This window comes from Chinchilla lanigera, unplaced genomic scaffold (assembly GCF_000276665.1).
Source record: "Chinchilla lanigera isolate Chin_1 unplaced genomic scaffold, ChiLan1.0 scaffold00097, whole genome shotgun sequence".
Taxonomy (NCBI): Eukaryota; Metazoa; Chordata; class Mammalia; order Rodentia; family Chinchillidae; genus Chinchilla; species Chinchilla lanigera.
Genome location: NW_004955498.1, coordinates 7,890,903 through 7,916,023, shown reverse-complemented (window position 1 = coordinate 7,916,023; position 25,121 = coordinate 7,890,903). Strand labels below are relative to the sequence as shown.

Sequence of the window (25,121 nt, the reverse complement as noted above, 5' to 3'; positions counted from 1 at the left end):
GCAGAATACACTTTCTTTTAAAGTTATCTCCAGTCAGTTTGATTATAGTCATCCTATCCTGAGTGATAAGCTATCTCATTTTAGTTTTGTTTGGATTTCCCTGGTGAGTAGTGGTGCTCAGCATTTTCTGTAGAGCTGTTGGACACTTGTAGGTCTCCTCTGGAGAAATGTCTGTTCAGGTTTTTCATTCACTTTTAAAACTGAGTTATTTGTTTTCTTGCTAGTTATTTGAATTGTTTATATATTTTCCATACTAGTCTCTTGTCAGATATATAGTTTGCAAGTATTTTTCCAATTTTCTAGATTGTCTTTACTCTGTTATTTCCTTTGTTGTGCAGAAACTTTTTAATTTGATGTAGTCCTATGTGTCTAGCTTTGCTTTTGTTGTCTGTACTTTCGGTCTCATACCCATGAACCCATTGCTGAGACCAGTTTCAAAAAGTTTTTGGTTTTCACTTTGGATTCTTAGAGCTTCATGTGTTGTGATGAAGGCTTTAAACCATTTGAATCAATTTTTGTGCATGATATAAAATAAGGGTCTGCTTCATTCTCTTTCAAGTGGATATCCAGTTTGTCCAATACCATTTATGGAATGCACTAACATTTCCCCATTGTATATCTTTAGTACCCTTGCAAAGATGACTTAATCAAATATGGCTGGATTTACATCAAGTCCTTTCTTTGTTCCATTGTTTTAATTCCATATATGTGCATTGTCTGTCCTCATGCTAATGCTATTGTTTTAATTACAATTCGTATTATAATTTGAAATCAGAAAGTGTGGTGCCTCTAGGTCTGTTCTTTTTCTTAAAATTGCTTTGGCTAGTTGAAGTCTTTATTTCCACATGAATTTTCTGATTGTTTTTGCTGTTTCTGGAAAAAATGCTATTAGGATTTTGGTGGTAATAATGGTGATTTCATAAATTGATTTGGGCAGTATGGACATTTTTTGCATTTTAATTTTCCAAATCATGAACACAAGATGTCTCTATATTTATTTTTGTCTCCTTTAGTTTATCAATATTTTATAATGCTTAATATATGTCTCCTCTGGGATCAAGTTTGTTCCGAAGTATTGAAGGTTTGAATGTCCGTGTTTTGCATTTTTTATGATTCTCCTTTGTCAAGTTGCTTATTTCTAGGAATTTAGCCATTTCTTCTTGGTTATCCCATTTATTGCCATGTCATTGTTCCTACAGTCTTTTACAATCCTTTGTGTTTCTTTGGTATCATTTCTACTGTCTCTTTCATTTTAGATTGTATTTATTTAAGTCTTCTCTGTTTTCTCAGTTACTCAAGCTGTTTTGTCAATTGTATTTATTGTTTTTTATTAAAAACAAGCTTGGATTTCCTAGTTTTTCAAGTCTCCATTTTATTTATCTTTGTTCTAATCTGTAAAGATAGATGTTCATTTAAGGTCGTTCTTCTTTGTATTGTTTACCGCTATACTTCCTTAATGTTACTTTTGCAGCATTCATTAGTTTTTCTAAGTCATCTTTTAATTTTCATTAGTCTTAAGACATTTGCAACTCCTTTCTGTGTTTTTGTTTTTCTTTTCTTTTACTTTCTCTTTTCCCTTTAACTTTTTAGTGCTGAGGATTGAACTCAGGGTTTTACAAATGGCAGGTAACCTTTGCAGTGCTGAGCAACACCCCCAGTGCCGCCTTTTGTATTCTTTTGCTTAACATTAGTTGTTTAGGGATACATTGTTTAATTCCATATATGTGCAAATTTTCCAATTTTCCTTCTCCTAACGCTTTACAGTTGTGTTACTGATTTCATCTCACAGTGGTCAGAAAGACTTATTCTGACAAGTAATATGTGATCTACCCCAGGGAATGATGAGTGTTTGAGGAAAAAGTGTGTATTCTGCTTCTGTTGAGTGGAATGTACTATATATGTCCGATAGGTTCACTTGTTGTACATTGTCGTGAAAGTCCTCTATTTCCTTATTGCTTTTCTGTCTTGATTTTCTATCAGTTATTGAAAGGAGGCCCTTGAAATCTTACTACCATCATATTGCTGTTTATTTCACCGTTCAGATATGTGACCGTTTGTTTTATATGTTATGCTTTGATATTAGGTACATATGTAAGTGTTTTATCTTCCTAGGGAATTGATTTATTTATCATTGTATATTGCCTTATTTATCTCTTTTGACAGTTTTTCTCCTAAAGTTTATCTGGTCTTATATACCTTAATCATACTTCTGCTCTCTTTTGATTACCATTTGCATGGAATATCTTTTACTATCCAATTGCAGTCTGTGTAGGGGTTTTAAAGCCAAAGCTTCTTCCAGACCATATAACTGAGTCTTTATTTTATTTATTTTTTATCTATGTATCTACTCCATGTCCTCTGGCAATAGAATCTATTCATGTTCAAGAAATGGTTGACAGAGAAAATCTCACTATTGCCATTCAGTTAAGTTTTCTCCTAATCTCGTAGTTTTTTGTTTCTCTTTTTTTCTCTTCCTGACTTCTTTTGTTTTCTGTTGGTTTTTACAGTGACAGTGTAATAGTCAATTTACCCCTTCTGGAACAAAATGCTCAAAACCCATAGCTTAGAAGAGGAGAGGCTTATTTGGCTCACAGCTTCCAGTGGGTCCAAGCCATGAACCGTATGGTGGAAGGGCCTGACTGAGGAGTGCTGCTCGTACCGATGCAGCCGGGAAGCAGAGAGAGAAGGGAGGAACTGTAGACAACCCATCTCCTAACATCACATCCAGCTATGAAGTAATCAGTGTATTAATTCACTGATAAGCATAGCACCCCTATAATCCATTCACCTTCCAAACATTTGAAACTTTGGGTGGACATTTTAGATTTAAATAATAACAGATATTTGTTGATTCCTTTTTCTTTCTGTGTATCTTCATAGTACTTTTCTTCGTGGTGAGCATGAAGCTTTCATAAAACATAAAAAATTATTTTGTGCTGATAACCACTTCGAATGCATAACAAACTACAACTTTACTTCCTGCATATACTTTCTGTCATCAGTGTCACAATTTATATCTTTTTTGTATCCACTAACAGATGTTTGTGGCCATAGTTATTATTAAAACTTTATCTTTTAATTTTTATATTAAAATAAAATGTGAATTATGCCTCATCGTTATATTGCAGTATTTTGTATTTGTCTTTATACCTAAGTTTGCCAGGAAGTTTTATACTTTTATATGCCACTGTGTTGCCTGTTAGCATCTTTTCATTTCAACATAAAGAACTTCTTTTAACACTTTTTGTAAAAAGAAAAATGCCTATTGGTAATGAACTCCCTTAGCTTTTGTCTGTTAAGGTTTTATTGCTCCATTTTTTTCTACTTGTTTTTGTGGTAAAATATCCATACCATATAGCTTACTATGTGATCATTTTAGGTACATAGTTTGGTGGTGTTAAATACATTCTAATATCGAGCAACTATTATGTACATCCATCACCAAAATTCTTTTCATCTTATAAACTGAAACTTTATATACAATGAGCAATAATTCTCCATCCCTTCCTATCCCTGACCTCTGGCAACCACTTAAGATATCAGTCCTTAGGCCGTGCACTAAAAGCTTGGGATATTAGATGTAAACTCCTGTCTCTCTTCCTCCTGAAGGAGAAATCAGGGGCTGAGGGGACTTGTCTCCTTGCTGCGCTGGGACTGCTTGGGGCAGGGGCTGACACAGGTAAAGTACAATCGGTCTTGTTACCCATTTCAGTGCAACAGCTCTTGTTTATTGTGCTCTTCTGGGGAATTACAACTTCATAACTGGATTTCAGATAATAATGAAGGTACTTTGGTTCATATGTCTTTGTTGAATAAGTATTTCTGAGGGGAGATGAGGGTTAGGACTTATTCTACCATTTTTCTGACATCATTCCTCTATGCACTCTTAACTGTTCAAATTCTATTTTGATTATTATGATATTGTACCGGCTCACATAAAATGTAAGCACCTTGCCATGGCTAGTTTGGTTTATTCACACTCTCTCGACACTGTCATGTAGATTATGTCAGCAAATATTATATACTACAAGTTACAAAGTTATAAGTTTACTTTTACATTCTTAGGTATACCTCAAGTAAATTAAACAATATTATTTTATATTTGATCCATGTATTATTCTTCCAGAAACTTTTCATTTCTTTCTCAAGATGCAGATTTTTGTCTAGTTTTATTTGTACTGTGAATTAAGAATTTCTTTAGTGTTTCTTGTAGTAAATATGCTGATGACATGTTCTAGCATTAATTTATCTGAAAATCTCAATATTTGCCTTTAGTCATAAAGGATTTTTTGGTGTGTATAAAATTTTTTATTAATAGATTTAAAATAATGCCAGCATTGTAAAGGTGCTTTTTTCATATAAGTTGATGCTCAATTTTATTGTTGGATGCAGTTTTTTTTTCCTGGATATGACTGTAACATTCCTGAGTGTGATATGCTGCATGGAGTTTATTGCACTCATTAAATATTGATTTGTATGTGTTTCATTATATTTGCTTTTTAAAAAAAATAACTTTACTCTCCTGGCATTGTGGTACATGGCTGTAATCCCAGCACTCTGGGAGGCTGAGGTGGGAGGATCAGATCTCAAGTTCGAGCCCAGCCTGGGCAACTTATAGACTGAGCAAGGCCTTGTCTCAAAATTAAAAATAAATACAAGTGCTGGGAATGGAACTCAGTTTGAAGACCCTGGGTTCAATGCCCAGTACTGCAAGACAATAACAACAAAAGCATAACAGAATGTAACAGAATAAAACAAAAAACAACTCCACTTTATGGAGACATAACTGATACACAAAAGCCTGAACATATGTAATGTATTTAATTTTGTAGATTTTCATTATGTTTGGAAGTATTACGAGCATTGCTTTTCATTTAAAAAACATTCTTTGTCTGGGACTCTAATTGCATGTACGTTACAACTTTAATATTATTTCATAGATTACTGAACTTTACTTCATCGTTTTCAATCTTTTCATGTACTTTGGATTGGATAATTGATATTTCTTTATCTTCCAGTTAATTCTTTCTTCTGTCATTTCCATTCTTCAGTTAAGCCTTCCTGGTGAACTCTACTTCATATACTTTAATTTTCACTTCCAGAATTTGCTTCTAGTTTCTAAAATTTTCACCTCTTCTACAATTTCTTATGTGTTCATTTATTACTAGTGCATTTCTCTTTGTTTCCATCTATGTAGTATGATAGATGGTTTAAAATCTTTTCTGTAGCCAGGCACGGTGGTGTAGACCTGTAAGCCTGTACTCTGGTGGGCCTTAGTAAACCCTGGATTCAATCCCTAGTGCCATGAAAATCCAACCCATTCTGCTAATTCCAGCATCTGGTTTGCGTCATGGCTGGTCTCAGTTGAATGTGTTTTCTCTTGAGTAGGGGTAATATTTTCCTATCTCTTCATTTATGGAGTAATTTTCCAGTGTACCTTAAATATTGTGAATGGTATATTGTATGGTCCCTTTTTTCTCCTCCATATCTCTGCAGAGTATGATTTTTGTTAGTTACAGTAAAGGTTTAATGTGGCTAAAGTGAAACTTCAAACTCTCTCTTGTGGTGTGCAGCACTGAAAACTTCAGTTCAACCATCCTGCTTTTTGTTGACTGTTTGAAATCTGTGTACTTCATGATTCCTCCAGAGAATTGGGCTATTTGTATTCAGATTGTGGAATTATGTATTTTGTGCAGAATTTATTATTCTAATCTATGCTAGGCTTGAAAATAGAAAATTATTCCTTATTACTCAAAGTGCTCCTAAGAAAGTGTTTCTTGGTTTGCAATGAAATGATAAAAATTTTGAAACTATCATTAATTTTTCATACAGATAAAATTATATGATTTTATCATGAGGTTATCTTCATAGAAATAATTTGTGTTAAAATATCTTTTCTTTTGAAAAGAGAATAAAGTGTTAGCAAATACAAAACACTGAGATAATTTTTTGCATCTTATTAGATCATAGCAGAATGAAAGTAGAAATCAACATGAAGAGAAACAACAGAAATTATGCAAACACCTGGATATTTAACAATACACTTTTAACAATTAGTGAGTCTTTAAGGAAATCACTGGGAAAATTAAACAACTACTAGAATTAAATGAAAATGAAGACACAGCATTCCAGAATCTGTAGGATACAACAGAAGCAGAAGTAACAGGAAAGTTTGCAGTTATGAGTGCATACATTATGAAAAAAAAGATCGCAAAAGAAAAATCCTAAGGATCTGTCTAAAAGACCTTAGTAAAAACAGGACAAACCAAAACCAAAATCAGTAGGAGGAAAAAATAACTATGAGATCAGAAATAAATGAGAGATCAAAAGAAGGTGAAGGATCAATGAAACAAAGCATTGGTTTTTGAAAAGAGCCAAGATAGGCAAACTCTTTGCTAAACTAAGAAAATGAAAGAGAAGATCCAAGGAAATAAAATTTCAGGTGAAAAGGGGATATCACAAGAAATAACACTGAAGTAAAATGATCTTTAGGAACTATTTTGAGAAATTATATTCCAATAGACTAGAATATCTAGAAGAAATGGACAAATTTCTAGACACAAACTCCCAAAATTGAACCAAGAGGAAATAAAAAGCTGAACATACAAGTAGCAAGAAATGGGATTGAAGCAGTAATATTAAGTCTCCCAACAAAGAAAAGTCTAGCACTGGATGCATTCATTGCTGAATTTTACTATAGTTTTAAAGAAGAACTAATATTTTTGTTCCTCAAGCTATACCATAAAATCAGGGAGGAACACTTCCAAATTTATTGTATGAGTCCAATATTATTCCAAAACAAAAAGAACACATAGAGAGAAAACTATAGAAAAATACCCTTCATGAACTTAGATGCAATAATCATTAATAAAATATTACTGAATTCAACAACACATTGAAAAGATCATATACCATAATCAAGTTGGTTTCATTCCAAGGGTACAGGGATATTTCAACACAGGCCAGGCAGTAAGTACAACTCAGCACATAAGTAGAATCTAGATAAATATCACATGATCGTCTCAATAGATGCAGAAAAATCCTTTGACACAATGCAAATGATAAAAGCCTCAAAGAAACTAGGTACAGAAGAATCATATCTCAACATCATAAAGGCTATGGTATGTGTGAAAGACCCATAGTTAACATCACAATGAATGGGGAAAAAGTAAAAACATTTTCTCTAAAATCAGGAAAAAGACAAGAAGGCCCACTCTCTCCACTCCTATTCAGTATAGTACTTAAAATTTTAGCCAGAGCAATCAAGAAACAGAAGGAAATAATGGGGATACAAATAGAAAGAAAGGAAGTAAAATTATCCTTGTCTGCAGACCATGTGATTCTATCTTTATAGGACCCTAAAGACTCTGCCGAAACATCTTTAGAGAAGGTAAATTCAGTAAAGTAGCAGGACACAAAATCAACATACAAAAATCAGTAGGTTTTTCTATACACCTAAAATGATCTTCCTAAGAAAGAAATAAAGAAAACAATTCTGGCCACAATAGCTTAAAAAAAAATTACCTAGGAATCAACCTAACCAAGGAGGTGAAAGACATCGAAAATAAAAATTTCAGATCACTGAAAACTGAAACTGAAGAAGGCACTAGAAGCTGGAAAGACTTCCCATGTTGATGGATTGGCAGAATTAATACTGTTAAAGTGGCCATATTCTCTCAAAACTCTACAAATTTAATGTAATCTCTATCAAATACCAATGACATTCTACACAGAACTACCAAAGCCAACCCTAAAATTCATGTAGAAACAGAAAAGACTTGAAATAGCAATCCTGAGGAAAAAGAACAATGCTGGAAGCATTACAATTTCAAAATATTTTGCAGAGCCATAGTAACAAAACAGCATATTATTGGGCCGAAACAGACATGTGGGTTAATAGAACACAATAGAGGGCCCAGAAATATACCTAAGAAGCTACAGACACCTGATTCTCAACTAAAGTACCAAAAATACATGTTTGAGAAAAGACAGTCTCTTTAACAAATGGTCCTAGAAAAAGTGGATATCCACATACACAAGATTGAAATGAGATCGCAATCTCTTATACTGTACAAAAATGAACTAAAAAATAGATCAAATAGCTTAAGGTAAGAAGTAAAACTGAGAAACCTAGAGGATATGTTAATAGGAGAAACACTTCAAGATATTGGCATAGGCAAAGATTTTCTGTATAGGACTTCAATAGCCCAGGAAACAAGAGCAAGTATCAACAAACGCGATTACAACAAATCAAATAGCTTCGTACGGCAAAGGAAACAAACAGAGTGAAGAGAAAACTACAAAATGGGAGGAAATCTTTGCAGCCATTCATCTGACAGAGGGTTAATATGCAGAATATATAAAGAACTAAAAAAAAGTCAACAAAAAAGAACAAATAATGCAATCAATAGATGGGCTAAAGAGCTGGGCTACAAAGTGAGTTCAAAGCCAGCCTGAACTGCATAGTGAAACCCTGTCTCAAAAAAAAGCAAAAAAAATATGAAAAGTGTTCAACATCTCTAGCCATCAAGAAAATGAAGATCAAAACTATATTGAAATTCCATTATCTCGCCACCTTCAGATTATTATTTTTTTTTTAGAGGTGATGATGTAGAGGGAAAAGATCCTCTATACACTTAAAAAACTAAAAATAGAATTACTTTGCGACCCAGCTATAAGACTCCTCGGTATATACACAAAGAAAAGGAAGTCAGTGTGTAAAAAAGATTCCTACATATCCATGTTTATTGTAACAGTAATCAAAGTTGCCAAGATACGGAACTGGCCTAGGTGGTCATCAACATATGAATGGGTAAAGAAAAGACACTGTGACAGATATATAATGTGTGTATAATAAATAATGTGTATGCACCACATGCTATACACGCATCCACAGTGGAGCATTATTCTGCCATAAAGAAACATGAAATCACGTAATTTTCTGGAAAATGCATGGAACTGGAGATCATCATGGTAAGAGATAAGCCCCATGCGGAGGCATAAATATGGCATGATGTCTCTTAGATGTGTAAACTAAAACAAACAAACAAAAGCAAAGTAACAAGACAAGCTCCACCCTCCCAAAAACAGGGGACCTGAAAGTAGAAGAGCGCCTAGGAGTGAAGAGGAAGGAGGCAAGAAGGGAAGGGATGGAAAGGGGAAGGTAAATTAGGGAATTAGGGAGGCTGGATGCAAATAAGCATGCTATCTGCACGTATGAAATGCCACAGGGAATCCTGCTAATCTTTACAACTGACATAGATAAATCATTAATTATGATTTTAAAATGATAGTACCATAGATGTTTTGTTTGTTTAGTATAAAAAGAAAGGTTAGTAACTGTAGTGGATTGAATAGTGTTCCACCAAAATTCATGTCTGCCCATAACCTCAGGATGTGACCTGATTTAGAAGATACCGTCTTTGGAGAAGTAATTAGTTTAAAGGTCTCAAGATGAAATCATCCTGGACTTACGGTGTTTTTATAAGAAAAAACAGAGGAGATTTGGGCACACAGAGACACAGGAAAGACAGTTTGAAGAGTGAAGAGATGGGAGTATTGCTTCTGCAGCACACAAGGAGTAGCATGAGCCACCATGAGCTGGAAAAGCCTAAGAAGGGTTCTCCTTAGAGCCTTCGGAAGAAGTGTGATCCTGCTGGCACCTTGGTTTTATACTGGTGGCCTTTGCAACTGTGACAGAATACATTTCTGTTGCTTTAAACTACCAAAATTATGGTAGCCCTAGAAGCTAAAACAGCAGCCTTAGGCCATTCCATAATGTTTCTTTTGCTGGTTTATTAATTCTTGAAACCCAGTGGACATTTATGAAAATGAAACACAGAAAATGCACACACATGCAGGAAAGAGTGTGTGATGCTTTAGTCACTACTTGCATGTTGTTATGGTAGACAGACATACTGTATGCGGGGTCAGCAGTGTGGGTGTTGATCTTTATTCTACCCCTTGCTTACTATGACTTTGTGTGACTTTTATCTTTTCTTCAGTCATGTTTGTGTTTTTGTACATTGAAATGATAAGTTTTTGGGGGTCTTTTCAACTCAGCAGCTCTCTGCATACTCAAGACATAGATACAGCCTTTGAAGAACTGTGCACTTGTACTACATATTCCTCACTGGACAGCAATAGAGAGAATTAAGAATTGAGAAAAAACAATAGAATGACAGTTTAAGTACAAATGCTACACCATGGGCAAAATTAAAAATGGTTACATGTCTCAATTACTGCATTATATTGAGGCCAGTATAGTTAAAATACACAGCATAACTCACTTTTAATTGGACGCCTTTTGTTTCTCTGACTACCTGGGCTGGAATTCACAATATGAAGGTTTAATTTAAAAAGTGCTTTGTTATTTGTCATATATGAGTAGGAGCAGAATTCTTTGATAGGAGGAGCTCTTTACACATATGCCCACATTCATATCGCCCCTAAAGTATTAAAAATAGAATATTAGATCACTGTGACTTGGAGTCCCATTTGGGTGCTTATCTTTGGGAGAGCCTTTGACATTTGGTAGTGTATTTTCTTTTTCTAGGGGTCAACTCTTCCTTTCCTTGGACCTTTCATGTCTTGTATGTTGTAGATACGGGAGGGTCTTGCAAGGTCATTTGCTTTCATCTCCTTGCAGTCAGCCATTGAGGAGAGCCAGGGACAGAGTGAAGAAGTGACTCACCCAAGGCAGCCTTGTCATTTGCAAAGGCACGACTCCAAAGTATGTGCCTAGATTTGAGTCTTAGTCTAGGTCTCTTTCCACTTTACATTGCCTTGTTACTGTACTCTGCTTTTTTATTCACCAGGTTTCTTTTAATTCTGTTGCCCAAATGGAGAGATAAGCCTTTCACACTTTGAATCAGTCTCCTTTCCCCCTTCTCTCTCCTCTTTCCCCTTGTGCAAACTCAAGCATAGGCTCTCACATTTACACCTATCCTCCTCCAGAACTGTTCAGATGGAAAGTAGTTCGTTCTGCAGCTTCTGTTTTGCCTACAGGGAAGCTGAGCTGAGTTTTGAATTGGGTCCACACTTGGCAGGGGGTTGGGTGGAAGTTAGGTCATTAGGGGATCAGTGTGGCTGAACACTTTCTTCTGGGTGGAGTGTGAATGACAGCCCTTTGATGTGCATCTTTTAGCTCGTCATTATCCTCAGAGATGGAACCTGAGCAGACAAGATTTGCAAAGCTTTCTTTGGAGACTGGGTTAGAAGGCACGCCCATAGGGATGTAAGGGAGGAGAGGAAGGGAGGCAGAAGCAAGTAAGCATCACACATCAGCCACGGTAATCCATACTTCTTTTATCCTCCCTCCTCTTCCTTCTCATCCTTTTGCTCTCTCTTCCCCTTGGTTCCCCTGCTCCTCCCCGTCTCTTGGAGATTCCCTCTATTTCTCTGCTGGAAACCTGAAAGAATAAAAGGCTACTTTAGTCTTTCCTGAAATCACCACAGACCTAAAGCCTTGCGGCTGTGTTCCAAGCCCCAGCACAACCGCGTGCTCAGCACCAGGCAGTGGTGAACCCTAAGCCAGCCAGGGGGGAGAAGAGGAGGGGAAGGCAGGAGGGGCGGTGGGGAGAGGGAGGGCCTGAGAGAAAGAGGGAGGGGGAAGGAGAGAGAGAGAGAGAGAGCGAAAGGGAGGGAGGGAGGGAGGGAAAGGGAGAGGGAGGGAGGCAAAGGGAGCGGGAGAGAGGGCGGGAGAGAGGGAGAGCGTGAGCGCGCGCTAGCTAGCAGCAGAGCTGAGACAGACCGAGGGGACCAGAGACATCCGGAGAGAGACAAGCAGCTGAGCTCTGTCGGGGCTCAGTCTCCAACTTGTTTCACTCCATTCATCCTCCTCTCCTGGGGCTTCCGGAAGTGACCCTGGCGCTTGGTAAGAGACCTAAAGGGTGCTTTCTCCTCCTACCCTAAGCTCAGGTCTCCCTTAGCGATAGCCTCTCTCCCCCGTGCTGAGTGTCTCCTTGGGTTGGTCTGGAGGCGAGACCTGCTCTGCAGCTGTGCTGCTATCCTGGGTTCCCCAGTGGGGCTGGTGGAAGCCCCGGAGGCGGCACCTGGGCAGTGAGGCACTGAGGTAAAACCTGGCTTGGGGAAGGGGGATGCGAGGTGGTATGTGCTCCATTTGCTTCATTGTCTGTGAATTGTTTTGTTTCTCTTCGGAAGCAGGTCAGCACTGACCTTGCATATTGCTTAGGGGGCCGGGCAGCTGCTGCAGAAAGCCACAGAGTGGCCCCTAGCCAGAGCAGACAGCGCTGTCATGACCCCAAACAGCCCTGGGCGCCGAGGATGGGGTGATGGCTGGAGCCTCCTCCCTCCTTTAGCTCTTTCCCAGCAGCTGCATCTCACTGCTGGAAATGAGAAAGAAAGGAAGGAACATGCAGCCCCCTCCTTCGTCGCCCCACTCCCTCCCCCAGAGGCCGGTGAGTAGAAAGTTGTAAATAACTGCTCCCTTGGAAGCAGGTAGAGACCTCCTCCCTTCCTTTAAGATTACTGTGGGTCTGGGCCTGAGTTCCTCCACAAACTTGGAAGGCTTTTCTGGCTTGTGTGAGGGACGCCTGATGATTGCCTACTTCAATCCCAGGTAGGTGAGCTGCCCACCTCACCTAGCCCAGGCACTCCTATACCCCGGCCCCTCCCACTGGTGGGCATCCCATTAGGTCCAGTGATGTCCTTGGGAGGGAGAAAACACCTGATGGTGTGTCTAGAGCTGGCTTCCCAGTGTGCTGCTTCTCTGGCTGTGGCTGCTGGTAGCATAGGCAGGAGGGCTGGGGGAGGGGTGGCTGTTGGCTGGAGAGAGCAAGGGGAGAACCCAGGATCCCCTCCTGGCTGTTGGGGCTTATTGAAAGCCCCCAGGTTCTGGTTATTTGGAGCTACCACAAGGGCTGGATGAAGCTGTTGTAGCCCTCCTGATCCCATAGGGGAAAGGAGGTGGCTGCCTGAGAGGGGCTTCTTGAGGTGGTGGCACTGGCATGCCTGACAGTCATTAGAGCATCAGTAATGCTGACTGCTAACATTTTTGAGTATTTAAATATGTGTTGGATCTTGGGCTGAGGGTTTTATATGTATTATTTCACAGAATTTTTACACCACCTTTAGCAAAGAAGATATTACTATTGTCCTCGGTTTACTGATGAGGAAACTGAGGCACAGTGAGGATGAGTAGTGTGTTCGGGATTACAGAGCAATAAATATCTCAGTTGAGAATTAAGACACAAGAGCCCTGATTCCAAAACCCCTAGCCTTAAGCATCAAGTCTTACTGACTCCTTGGAGAGAATTTTGCACCCTTTCCTAATAGGCAAGTGTAGGTACACTGGGAATGCTATTGCTTGGTAAGATTCTTTGGAAAGTAATGCTCTAGCCTTTGGGAAGGGTAACAGGAACTTGAAGGGGACAGGTGGCTGGCTTTTGTGGGGGCAAACCTCACCTGGGCTTCTTGGAGGGGCTACCTGGGACACGTCCCCTGGCCATTTCCTTTGGAAATTATGTCTGGACAATTTTCACTTTTCCACTGTCTTAGCCACATGTATTCCACACGCAAGTTCAAACTGTACCTCTTAGAAATAGCTCTTGCCTTTATTTCCTGAGAGCTTGGTGTCACCGTGTACTGAAAAATTTAGAATACTAAAAGCTTGGATCTGGAAGGATCTAAAAGTCATTAGTCCCTACCTCTCTACCCAGTCCTGGGATTTGTTCTAAACATCCAATTGGTTGACTGATTTCTATTTGAATTCCCTAGAGTGATGGAGAGCTCATTAGGTGGCTCTTTGTGCCAGTCTGATTGTCAGAAAGTAATCTCCATTCTCCGACAAAATCTAGCCCCCTCTAACTTCCACTCACTGGTTCTTGGGACTATCTAGAATAGATTTGCTTATTCTTTATAACAGTTCTTCAGCTACTTAAAGAGAGCAATCATGTCCCCCTCTCTCAGGCCTCAGGTCTGGCAAGATCACAAAGTGAAGAAGGATCATCATTTATTTATTCTGGAGACTAAAGTTTTACTAATATGGCCTAATATCCCACTTGTTTATCAGCTGCAAAGTGCTGCTACTGAGCTTTCTGAAGCAGCCCTGATAAAGTAGGTTCTCCTCTTTGGAAGAGCTTGGACTGTGATGTCACCTGGACTGCTGGAGGCAAAAAAGGTCTCCTTTGTATTCCTAAAGCCCAGTAACTGGTTGATGCTAGTCCTTCTAACAGCCCGGGATATCCATATGGTAGCAGACAACAGGCTTGGAGGAAGATTTCAGAGGCCCTGATTAAAGGCAATCTGATAAAAAAGAAATAGTGGGGACTCACGGTTCATAAGGGCATGGATAGTAGAAGAAAAACCAGTTTCATCAGAAAATATTTCAGAAACAAAGGCATCACGAAGGGCGTGGCACGCAGTGGACTTGGTAGTGAAACAGAGAGCAGGCAGTGTACTGGAGACAACAGCAAGCCTGGGTGTTACCCTGGGCATTAGCAAACCTGGTTTTATTCCTGGTGGTACTCAGACGCATGACTTCCCCTCCATGAGCCTCGGCTTTTCCAGCTATAAAGTGAGGAGGCAGACTGTATCTTCAAGGGTCATTTGGTTCTGAAGTTTTCTACCTGAAGTCAGTCATAAAATCCCAGGGTTATACTGAGTTTTGGAAATCATCTGAGGCAGTGCCTCTCAAAACTCAATGTGCACACGTATCCTTTGGGATACTGGTGAAATGTTCATTCTGATTGGAGGGTCTAGGGTAGGACCAGAGCATTTGCACTTTACGGAGACGCCAAGTGATCCTCCCACTGCTGTGGTGCAGATGCCGCCTCAAGCAGCACGGCTCTGGTGTAGTGCTCGTCACACCGTCTCGGCGAAGGACCGGTTTCCCCTAGTAGTCACAGACTTGCTTTAGTAAAATATATTAACTACATACTACTAGAAAATGAAAGAAAAGATATAGAACACAAGCCCACATTTTTATTAGTAGAATCAACAGACAAAATTATTTCTTCTAATTACTATAACATTTTCTAAGTTATTACTACCAATTTCTTCACTTAGGTCTTTACTGCCTGGTCATAAAAGCTTGTAGATAGGGACTCGTCTGCAGACCATGCCATGCCCAGCCCTGATCTAGGCCACTTGCCTGTCTGATTTAGGAGGCCCAAATTAGGCCTACCTATAATTTCTAAATTACCTCCGCCAGGTAATTTCCCTCTCAGATTCAGTATCAGATTTGATGGAGAACTTAACACCTTTATAGAATAAGGTTATTCAGATGTTGTGGCTGCCAAAACTTTTTTTTTTCTTAAAGTTTCCAGTTTCCTCATAGCGTCTATAAACTCCAGTCCTACAGTATATATTCCAAAGAGGAAGGGGGTGTATCAGCTTCATTTATTGTGGAATCACTCACTTACCTGCTGTATGGCGTAGACTGGATGCTTAATAGGTATTTGTTAAATGAACAAAGGAGCCATTTGGTGTTACTTATGGGACCATGCACATAGGAAAGGAAGGTGGTTTTGGCTTCCTTCCAGCACTGAACAGACAGTATCCGTCCTACTTTATACATTTCTTATGCTGAATAGAAGGCCAGTTTGACTATTAAAGAGAGCTACTTGGCATCCCACTTTTACTTTGAAAGGATTTTAGGAAGCCAGGCAAAGATTTTACACATTCCGAGTCCCAAGTCTTTATATCTAACTTGGATGTTCATCAGTTCCGGTGTTCAACATGCTATTTATTATTATTATTGTTATTGTTACTATTCAGTGATGTGTTAGGTATTACGTAGAGGATAAAACTGTGTGAAAAACAGACATGGTTCTTGCTTGAGGTTTGTAGTTTGGTGCAAGAGGAAGCTATTAATCATGTAATCACACAACCATGACATTTCAGCCATTGATAAATGCCATAAAGAAAAAGTATGGGGGAGGGTATGACAGTGTATTACAGAAGAAAGTGACCTAGCCTGGGCTTTAAGTAAAGCTCCCTTGAGGATGTCATATTAAAGCTGAATACAGAATCATATGGGGTTGACCTGGGGGGTGACAGAGGTGGTAGAGTAGTTTCCTAGTTGGAAAGAAGCATAGTGAATGCAAGAAATGGAACAAAAATTGGTGTAACTGGAGTGCTCTACCGAAATGATTTCAGTCTTCTAGAAACATAGGGATTGATGAGAAGGTCGTAAGCAGGGTGACTGTCATGCCCTATGCTCGTTGATTCAGTATAAGCTTCCTAAGTGCCTGTTAGGAGCCAAGGCCAAGGTGGGAGGTAGAAAATGACTTAGAAATAACCTCTGCCCTCTAGGATTACACAGTAAAGCAGGGAGGAGAAGAAATGCAGAAACAAGTATAAATCTAGGAGGATGAGACCCATTCTGTTAAAAGAGGCAAAGGACTTCTAAGAGATTGAAGACAAATTCCTGGAAATGGCATTTGAGCTGAGCTTTGAGATTACACAAACTGGACATGCAGAGTTTGAGAATGGAATGACATTCTGGACAGAGGCCAGTTGGGTATGATAAAATGCAGTATGCGAGAAATGTTTGGCCAGACGGGTGGAGAATTTGACAGTGAGTAATACTCAAGATTAGCTTGTAAGTGTAGGACTATATATGCAAAGGAGATGGAACTCCATCATTTTATGAGTCAACAAACTGATCCTGAGAGGGTGAGGGACTTGATTTGCCCAAAGTTACACAGGGGCCAAAGATAAAACTGTGGGAAGCGAAGGTACAAAAGAGAAAAAGTCAGAGATGTGGAAGGAAAATTAGAAGAGCACAGTATGAAAGTGCCGAGAGGAGAGGCCTCATCCATTTGTTGAACACGTATTTATTGACTAAATCCAGTTCTGTAAGCATGGAGAATGTCATGGTGAACAAAATCGATGTGATTGTTGTCATCTTGGAGCTCATGGCTTAGAAGGAGCGATGAACGGTATTTTACCAACCACTTATCTATATAGTCATAAATTGTGATTCTTGTGTAGAGGAAAATGTGCTGCTTTAAGAAGAAAGGTGTGGTCAACACCATTGGATTCTGCAGCAGAGTTGAGTACTGATAAACAACACCTCATTTCAAATAGTCTTTCCCACTCCGATGCTCACGGTGTTTAGTGACAATTAAGATGGATGATGCGTACCTAGTTTGCAGATGTTTGGCAGATGATCGTGTGCAAGTAATAAGGAGAGATAAAGCACCCCCCCACCCGGCTCATATCCACAGGAGCACAGGCTTACTTGAAAACCGGGTGTGTGCCACTAGCTCAGCCAAAACTCTCAGTGAGCCAGCATCCTCCTCAGATCCCTCCACTCTCTCCTTTCAGTACCTTACAGTTTCTGTAAGTATAAAATGAATGGGTTTGGCCTAGGCTTAGATGGTCTACAAAGACTTTCCTACATATAGGGCCCTGAAATTCATGCTCTACTCTAGACTACATTGCATTATCCTGTGCAGGTAGTTCAAGTTCAGTCAACTATTTAAGCAGCACTAAGGACTTTATACAGATTTCTGAAAGCTGCTAACCTTGGCAGTATTCAGAGGGGTTGGAAAAATATTACCAGAAGGCCTCTTTCTCATTCCTTTCTTGAAATGGCTGAAATTGTGACAGTCCTGAGAGCTAACGAAAGTGCTGGCTGTATTCTAAAATCTGTAGTAAAGCTAGGTATTAGATGATATTTCCTCTACTGCTACTTTGAAATAAACAAAAACCAGTGAGAATAAAATGGTGCAGGATGCTGTGAAGTGGAAGTGAGGTGGTTATTTCATATGCTGAAATGTACCAACCCAGGCAGTCTCTTCCTAGGGTGGAAGATATATGGTAAAAGAAATACTTTTTAGTAATAGAAAAGCATTTTTGTACTTAAAACATGATTTGAAAGTATTGATGCTTCTGAACAGCATGTCTCTTCACTGTACACAGATGGAAGAATAAAAATCTCCAGGATGTATATTTTGAAGGGTGCTTTTTACTTTAAAATTGTTTCTTAGAAGGAGTGAGTATTGCATAGCATTTTTAAAAGGAAGGGGAGGTAGATGGAGATGGAATTATGTAAGTGATCATAGCATAAAATAACTTTTCAAAACAGTACAAGAGGAACCGAGAAATGGCAGGGTCCTTAGTAATCGTATAATGCCAGTCTTATCACCCAGTACATATGGTCTCCTATTTTCGGTATGAATGGTTCCAGGAAAGCTTGTTCAACACTACCTGATGAATATACGGCTGTGATTGTTAGTGAGTTATTCTTCATACTGACCTGAAATCTATCTTCAGAATCCAACCTATTGCTCATGCTTTTTAGAGCAATGGCAATGCTGACTAATTTCTATCTGCCTTTCCTGTGATAACCATTCAAGTGTTTCAAGATGGTTTGCTCTTCACACTTTTTCTCTAACCTATATATCCTTAGTTTTTCAATATATAGGCTATATTTCTTGAGTACTTTTACAGCACACATTTTAGTTTTCATTATTTCTCCTAGTATGTGAAGGCCAAACTTGAACCCAGTACTCTAGGCACGCTGGCCAACACAGTTTAAAAATATCTGTACACTTTTCCAGTTACGATGACTATAATGTATACTTTTAAATATTTTTTGGATTGTAAAAGTAAAATAGTCTCATAGAAAATTTGGGAAATTAAGGTGTTTAAGCTAACTTAAACACCTCTGAATCCTTAGTCCAGAGACAGCCTGCTATATGTCCTTCCAGATGCAGTTCCATGTTTATATAATTGGGATTATACCATATGTACTGTTTTACATCTGCTTTTCCATTAGTATTATATTGTGAACATTTTCACATGTCATTAAGCAGGCTTCAAATAACTTCTAACAGCGACATGATTTTCAGTTATACACTGTATTTGACAGGTCCTATATTAGTTGTTTAAATTCTTTTTAATTGTGAGTTATTGTGAATAACCTTGCTCATTACGGATGAATCTTCATTCTTTGAACCTCAGATATTACCCTGGTGGAGTCTTCTGCAATGCCCTTCTATGAAACACAAATCTGTCTTCCTCAACACTCACTCATCTTTTTTCTAGCTTTCTTCCCCGCCATTGTCTGTACCATCACTGAACAGTCTACTGATTTATTGTTTGGACATTTGTGTCAAATGTGAGCTCCTCAAGCACAGGAGTTTTCCTTATTCTGTTCACTGTTACATCCCCTAGTACCTAAAAAATCTCTGGCACATTGTAGATCGCTACTAAATATCTGTTTAATGTATTATTAAGAGAGATTTTCTAAGAGGCATTACTAGACCTAAAGATACTAACTTTTCAAAGGCCCTTGGTGTATATGTGAAACTCTCCCACTGTGTAAGAATGGCAAATTTCTGTTCATACACCTGTCAGTGCTGGCTATTGACATTCTGACGACTTATTTTTGCCAGTCTGACACATGAAAACCAGTATCTTATTGTTTTAATGTATGTTTTATTATAGTGAAGGTGAGTATATTTTGTATTTCTCAGTCACTTTTGTTTTCTTTTCATGAATATCTATTTTATTGTGTGATAACCAAACTTGAGCCCAGTACTATGCACAAGGCTAGCCAAGATCTCCATTGTACATTTTTTCTTTTGAGAACTTACATATGTTGTATTCATTTTGTGGGCAAGGTGTGCATTTAATAGACATTAGACCTTTTCTTTTGTCCACTGTATGCAAAATATTTTCCCTGTTTGCATTTTAAGTTAAATTTTATGCATAGAAATCTTAATTTTTATGTAATTGTATTCATCTTTTCATTTGTAATTTCTTGTGATGAATTCATGCTTAAGTTCTTCATTCAAATTGGGTAAGTGATGGAATGGAATTTGTTTTATCTTAGATTGCTCATGCCTAATGCTGCTGGAATTTAGTTTGCTGTATGGTGTGAGGTAGTTTTCTAAATTATTTTCCCCTTCAGTTCTTTCACAGCATCAAATAATAAATAATTCATTCTTTTCCACCGTTGTGTAACATATATAAATTGTTATATATAGTAGTTTCTCTTCGTGATTTATCTATTTTCCATTTCCTTTAGTCTATCTCTTCTTGTCGTAGTTACAAAGTTTAAATATTATTCTAGCTTATAAATAACTTTTATTACCTCACCTCTTTTTACTAGCTGTGTGGTCAAAATCTGAATTTGTTCATTTGTGTTGAATGCAACACAACAGTAACATATTTATTGTATCTATACTTTTAATTTTGGGAAGGAAATCTTTCTACCACTATGGAAATTAGTGTTAATAACTTTAACTTCTATTCCTGTCCATTGCTTAAATGTATTATTATTACATTTAGGGTTAGAAGTTTATTCTCTTGATTTTTCTGAACATTTTTTGAATTCCAAAGATTTAAAAAGATATAGAGAGCCATGTCTGGTGGTGCATGCCTGTAATCCCAGCACTCAGGAGGCTGAGGCAGGAGGATCATTGCTAGTTCGAGGTCAGCCTGGGCACAAAGTGTGCTCAAGGCCAGGCTGAACTGCCTAGCGAGACCTTCTCTCAGAAAGACAAAAAAAAAAAAAAAAAAAAAAAAGATATAGAAAATCAGAGAAGCACTGAAATTAATGGACAGATAACTACTGATATACCACCTAGAATGAATAAGTGTTTGCATTTTGATATTTTTGCTTTAGATGTTTGAATATGTGCAGAATTTTCCAGATAAAGCTTGACTTCTTTTGTGTCTAGCCCTAGGTTTTTGCTTTTCCCCATCCCTCCAAATAAAACAATCAGAGCCTCACATTTGCTTAATTTCCTATTCAGTTCTTTTTCTTACTAATATGGAAGACTTCATTAAATACTCTGGATATTCATTACTAACCTGTTAAATGTTGCACATATCCGCTTTTGGTACATTACTTGGCTTTCTATTTTGTTTGTGTTTTTCTTTTTAATGCAGGGATTTTAAATTTTGATGTCAAGTTGCTCAGTCTTTCATGAATAGTGCTTTTGATACCATGCTTAAGAAATATTCTTTGCTCCATAATCATAAAAAGTGCTTTCCAAATTTTCTTGGAAAAGCTTTAAATTTTTTTCCTTACACTTAGTTCTTTAATCCATCTGGACTTTATTTTTGAATGTGATGTGAGATATGGGTGAATTTTTCTATCAAAAATACCATTTGTTTCCATTCCATGTGTATGCAACTACGGAGAATGCAAACTCGACCCTATCTCCTCGTTTCTGCACATGCTCGGGGCTATTTCTCTGCTCACTACTATGCATCCTCACTCTGCGCCTGTGATGCTTTCACCTGCAAGCGCTGCACAGTGCATTTTGATGCTTGTGAGGTCAAGTTACTGTTTACTCGTTGCTCTCACTCACACCCATAACATTTTTCTTGTTCTTTTTGAATTACCTTAATTATTTTGATCCTTTGCTCTCTTATCCTAATTTTAGAGTAAGGTTGTCAAATCCCAGTGAAATCATCTTGGTCTTTTTGGAATTACATAGTGAGTCTGTAGAATGATTTAGAGAAGAGCTGACATCTTTTTGATGGAGTGACTTTCTGTTTTGACAGCTCTTCATTCGCGTTTGTAATATTATTAATTACGTATCAGGCCTATTCCTAGCTGCATATTATTTTTAGCCGGGTTTATTAACATTTAATTGGAGTACAATGAAATTTATTTTATTCATTGAAATGTAGTTTGTGTTTTGCCAAATGCATATGATCAGAGACATTGTCCTTCACCTTCACATGTCCCCTTGTGCCCTTTTGCAGTCCAGACACTCCCTGAGCTACAGTCCTAGGCAGCCGTTGGCCTCTTTTCCTATCCTTAATGTTTTGCTTCTATTATGATAGCGCATAAATGGAGTTATGTGGTATGCGGGCCTTTGTGTCTGACTTCCCAAATTTAGCACATGCTTTTAACATTCATCCGTGGTTGTTTTTAATATGGTTGATTACTTTACCCACTCAAATTGATGAACATTTGAGTTGTTTTCATTTTCTCTATTATATATAATGCAATTATGGTGCTATAATAAATGTTACTGTACAAGTTCTCATTTACAAATGTTTTCAATTTACTAGGTTAAATACCTAGGAGGGGAATTTGTGGGTATATATGAAGTAAATGTCTAACTTTATAAGAAAGTCAAACCATTCTCCAAGAAACTGCAATTTTGCACGTCCACTAGCACCATAGAAGAGTCTCAAAAAAAGAAAAGTCTCAGTGGCTCAGTGTCCTCCACAGCACTTGGTACTTTCAATCTTTTTTTAAAAAGAAGACTTAATATGCTTTATTTTAGAACAGTTTTGGATTTTAAAAAAGACATTGGACAAAAAATCCAGAGAGTTACCGTATAGTGATCCCCTAGATTCCCCTATTCTTAACATTTTAGATTACTGTGGCACTTTGGTGCAGTTGATGAGCTGACATGGTTATGTGATTGCTGTGTTATCAAAAGTCCATTGTTTGCAAAGGCACTTTCTGGTAAGTGTGTAGTGGCTGTTAATGTGATTAATCTGCATTTGGGCTCAACTTTTTTGTTTTCTACACTTCTATGTGTTTGGACAAATGTATAATGGCTGGTACTCACCATTATTTTGTACTATAGAATAGTTTCCCACCCCTAAAAGTCTTCTGTCATCCATTTCTTCATCCTTCCTTCCAACCTGAAACACTGGCAAGCACTGCTCTTTTTAAAAAATGTCTCTGTAGTTTTGCCTTTTCCAGAATGTCATGTAGTTGGAATTTTAACAGTACGTAGCTTTTCAGACTGCTTACTTTCACTTAATAATATGCATTTAAGATCCCTTCATATCTTTTTTGTGGCTTGATAGGACATTTAATTGATAGCAGGTTTAGATGACTGTCCTATTTATTGTAGTTTTATCATAATTTTTGAAGTTTATAACTGAAAAATATTCCAGTATATGAGTGTATTACAGATTTTAAAAAATCATTCACTGGTAGAAGGTTATCTTGATTGTTCTCAAGTTTTAGCAGTTATAAATAGAGCTGCTATCAACATTTATGTGGAAATTTTTACGTTGATACAAGTTTTCAACTCGTTTGGGAAAATACAAGAAATTCAGTTGTTGGAATACATGGTAAAGGTAATGTTTAGACACTTCCTGTCTTTCAAAGAGGTTGTATCATTTTGCCTTCCCATCACCCATAAGTGAATATTTCTTTTGTTCCACATATTTTCCAGCACTTGATACCATCAGCATTTTGAATTTAACCATTATAGTAGGCACAAGTCAATTAAAAAAACAGCAACCCCCAACAATTATATATAATGTTGACCATGTTTTTATGGGTTGTTTTTGCCTTTGGTAATGTCTCCTCAGCTCTTTTCTCTATTTTAACAGGGTCACTTGTATTCTGCTTGTTGAATTTTAAAAATTCTTTGTATATTAGTTCTGTATCAAATATGTGCTTTATGAATATCTTCTCCCTGTCTATAGTCTTATATTTTCATTTTCAAACTGTTTTTCGAAGAGCAAACATTTTAAATTTTAACAAAGTCCAACTTACAAGGTTTTACTTCCATGGGTCAGGCTTTCGTTTTTCCTATGTTATAGTCTAGGACAGTGATGGCGCCTTTTAGAGCTTTCAGTGACACAAACAGCTCGCTGCGGCATGTGTGCCATAGGTTTGCCAACCGCTAGTCTAGAAGTTTCATAGTTTTGCATAGTACTATCTGTGATCCATTTTGAGTTTTTCTGTGAAGGGTGTAAGGACTGTGTTTTCTGTTCATTTTTTTAATTTCATTTTTTGCATGGGATTGTCCAGTTATTCCTGCACCATTTATTGAGAGGGTGATGTTTGTCCATTGTTTTGCTCTTGCTCCTTTGTTAAAGATCAGTTGACTGTACTTGTATGGATCTATTTCTGGGCCTTGTATTCAGTTCTATTGATCTGTTTGTTCTTTCAGCAATGCCACACTGTCCTATTTATTGTAGCTTCCAAGTACATAATTTTTGAAGTCATACTGTGTCAGTTCTCCAACACTCTTCTTCTTTGGTATTATATTGATTATAGTGGGGCTTTGCCTCCCATACAATTTTAGAATCTGTTATTTTCTTCAGGTAGCTTGCTGGGATTTTGATTAGGATTGTATCGAATATATAGATCAATTTAGAAAAACTGACATCTTGACAATATTGAGTCTTTGTATCCAACACTACTGAATCCATGAACATGAATTATATTCAAATATTTCTGATTTCTTTCATAAGAATTTCATGGTTTTCCTTATATAGATTGTATATTTATTTTGCTAGATTTGTACCTAAACAGTTTATCTTTTGGCACTGATGTATATGGTATTATATTTTTAATTTCAAATTCTACATGTTCAATGTTGTACTATAGGAAAGCAATTGACTTTGTATCTTGTCAGTCTTTCTAGTGAGGGCAGGCTGGTAGTTCATGTGGTTTCATTTGTATTTTCTTATGACTGATGATATTAGCTAACTTCTCATATGCTTATAAGAGGTGTTGGAATTTTGTATTTTTTTTGGTACCGGGAGTCGAACTCACGTGCTTGCCAGGCAGGCACTGTGCTACTGAACTATATCCTCTGCCCTTTGTAGTTTCTTTCTAGAACTGTTCATTTAAATCATTTGCCCAATTAAAATTTGACATATTTATGTTACTATTACTGAATACATAACATAATCCTTTAAAAGACATATATTTTGGGGCTGGGGATTTAGCTCAGCGGCACAGAGCCTGCCTGGAAAGTGCAAGGTCATGAGTTCGATTCTCGCTACCGGAAAAAACAAACAAACAAACAAAAAATAGAAGACACTTGTTTTAAAAACGTTTTCTGCAGTTCATGAATTTTCTATTGTGAATTGTACCTTTTATATTCTAAAAAGTCTGCTTTAAGTATGAAATGATAATCATGTTGACTTATGTCTTAAATTTAGGTTTCCTAGGTTTAGATGAATTTTTCTAGCATCATTTGTTGACAAGACTATCTTTCACCTATTGAACTACTTTGTCCAAAGTCAATTGACTGTATACATGTGGATGTACTTCTGTAGTCTATTCTGTCTCTTGGATCTATTTTTGTAACCTTGAGACAATACTACACTGTATTAATTACAATAGTTCATCAGTTCCTAAATTTGGGCAGTTTTTTTCTCAGGGAATATTGGGGAATGTGTGTAGATATTTTGGTTTCACAGCT

General features: G+C 37.6%; 1 protein-coding gene across 5 annotated transcripts in view; it reads left to right on the top strand.

Annotated features, from left to right (window-relative positions):
- Nucleotides 1–11,240: 11,240 nt before the first annotated feature.
- Gabra3 (gamma-aminobutyric acid (GABA) A receptor, alpha 3) overlaps nucleotides 11,241–25,121 on the top strand; it is a 231,802-nt gene continuing 217,921 nt past the window's right edge. Inside the window, exon 1 of one of the 5 annotated variants that reach the window (XM_005406450.2) lies at nucleotides 11,241–11,291. Coding sequence is in view for 1 of the 5 variants with exons in the window: in XM_005406447.2 (XP_005406504.2) it covers nucleotides 12,375–12,419 (45 nt within the window). In the remaining 4 variants the exon portion in view is untranslated. Of the gene's footprint in view, nucleotides 11,292–11,681; nucleotides 11,876–11,994; nucleotides 12,074–12,367; nucleotides 12,420–12,564; nucleotides 12,581–25,121 lie in introns of those variants that run through there. The other 4 variants (XM_005406448.1, XM_005406449.2, XM_005406447.2 and 1 more) reach the window with 4 other exon arrangements.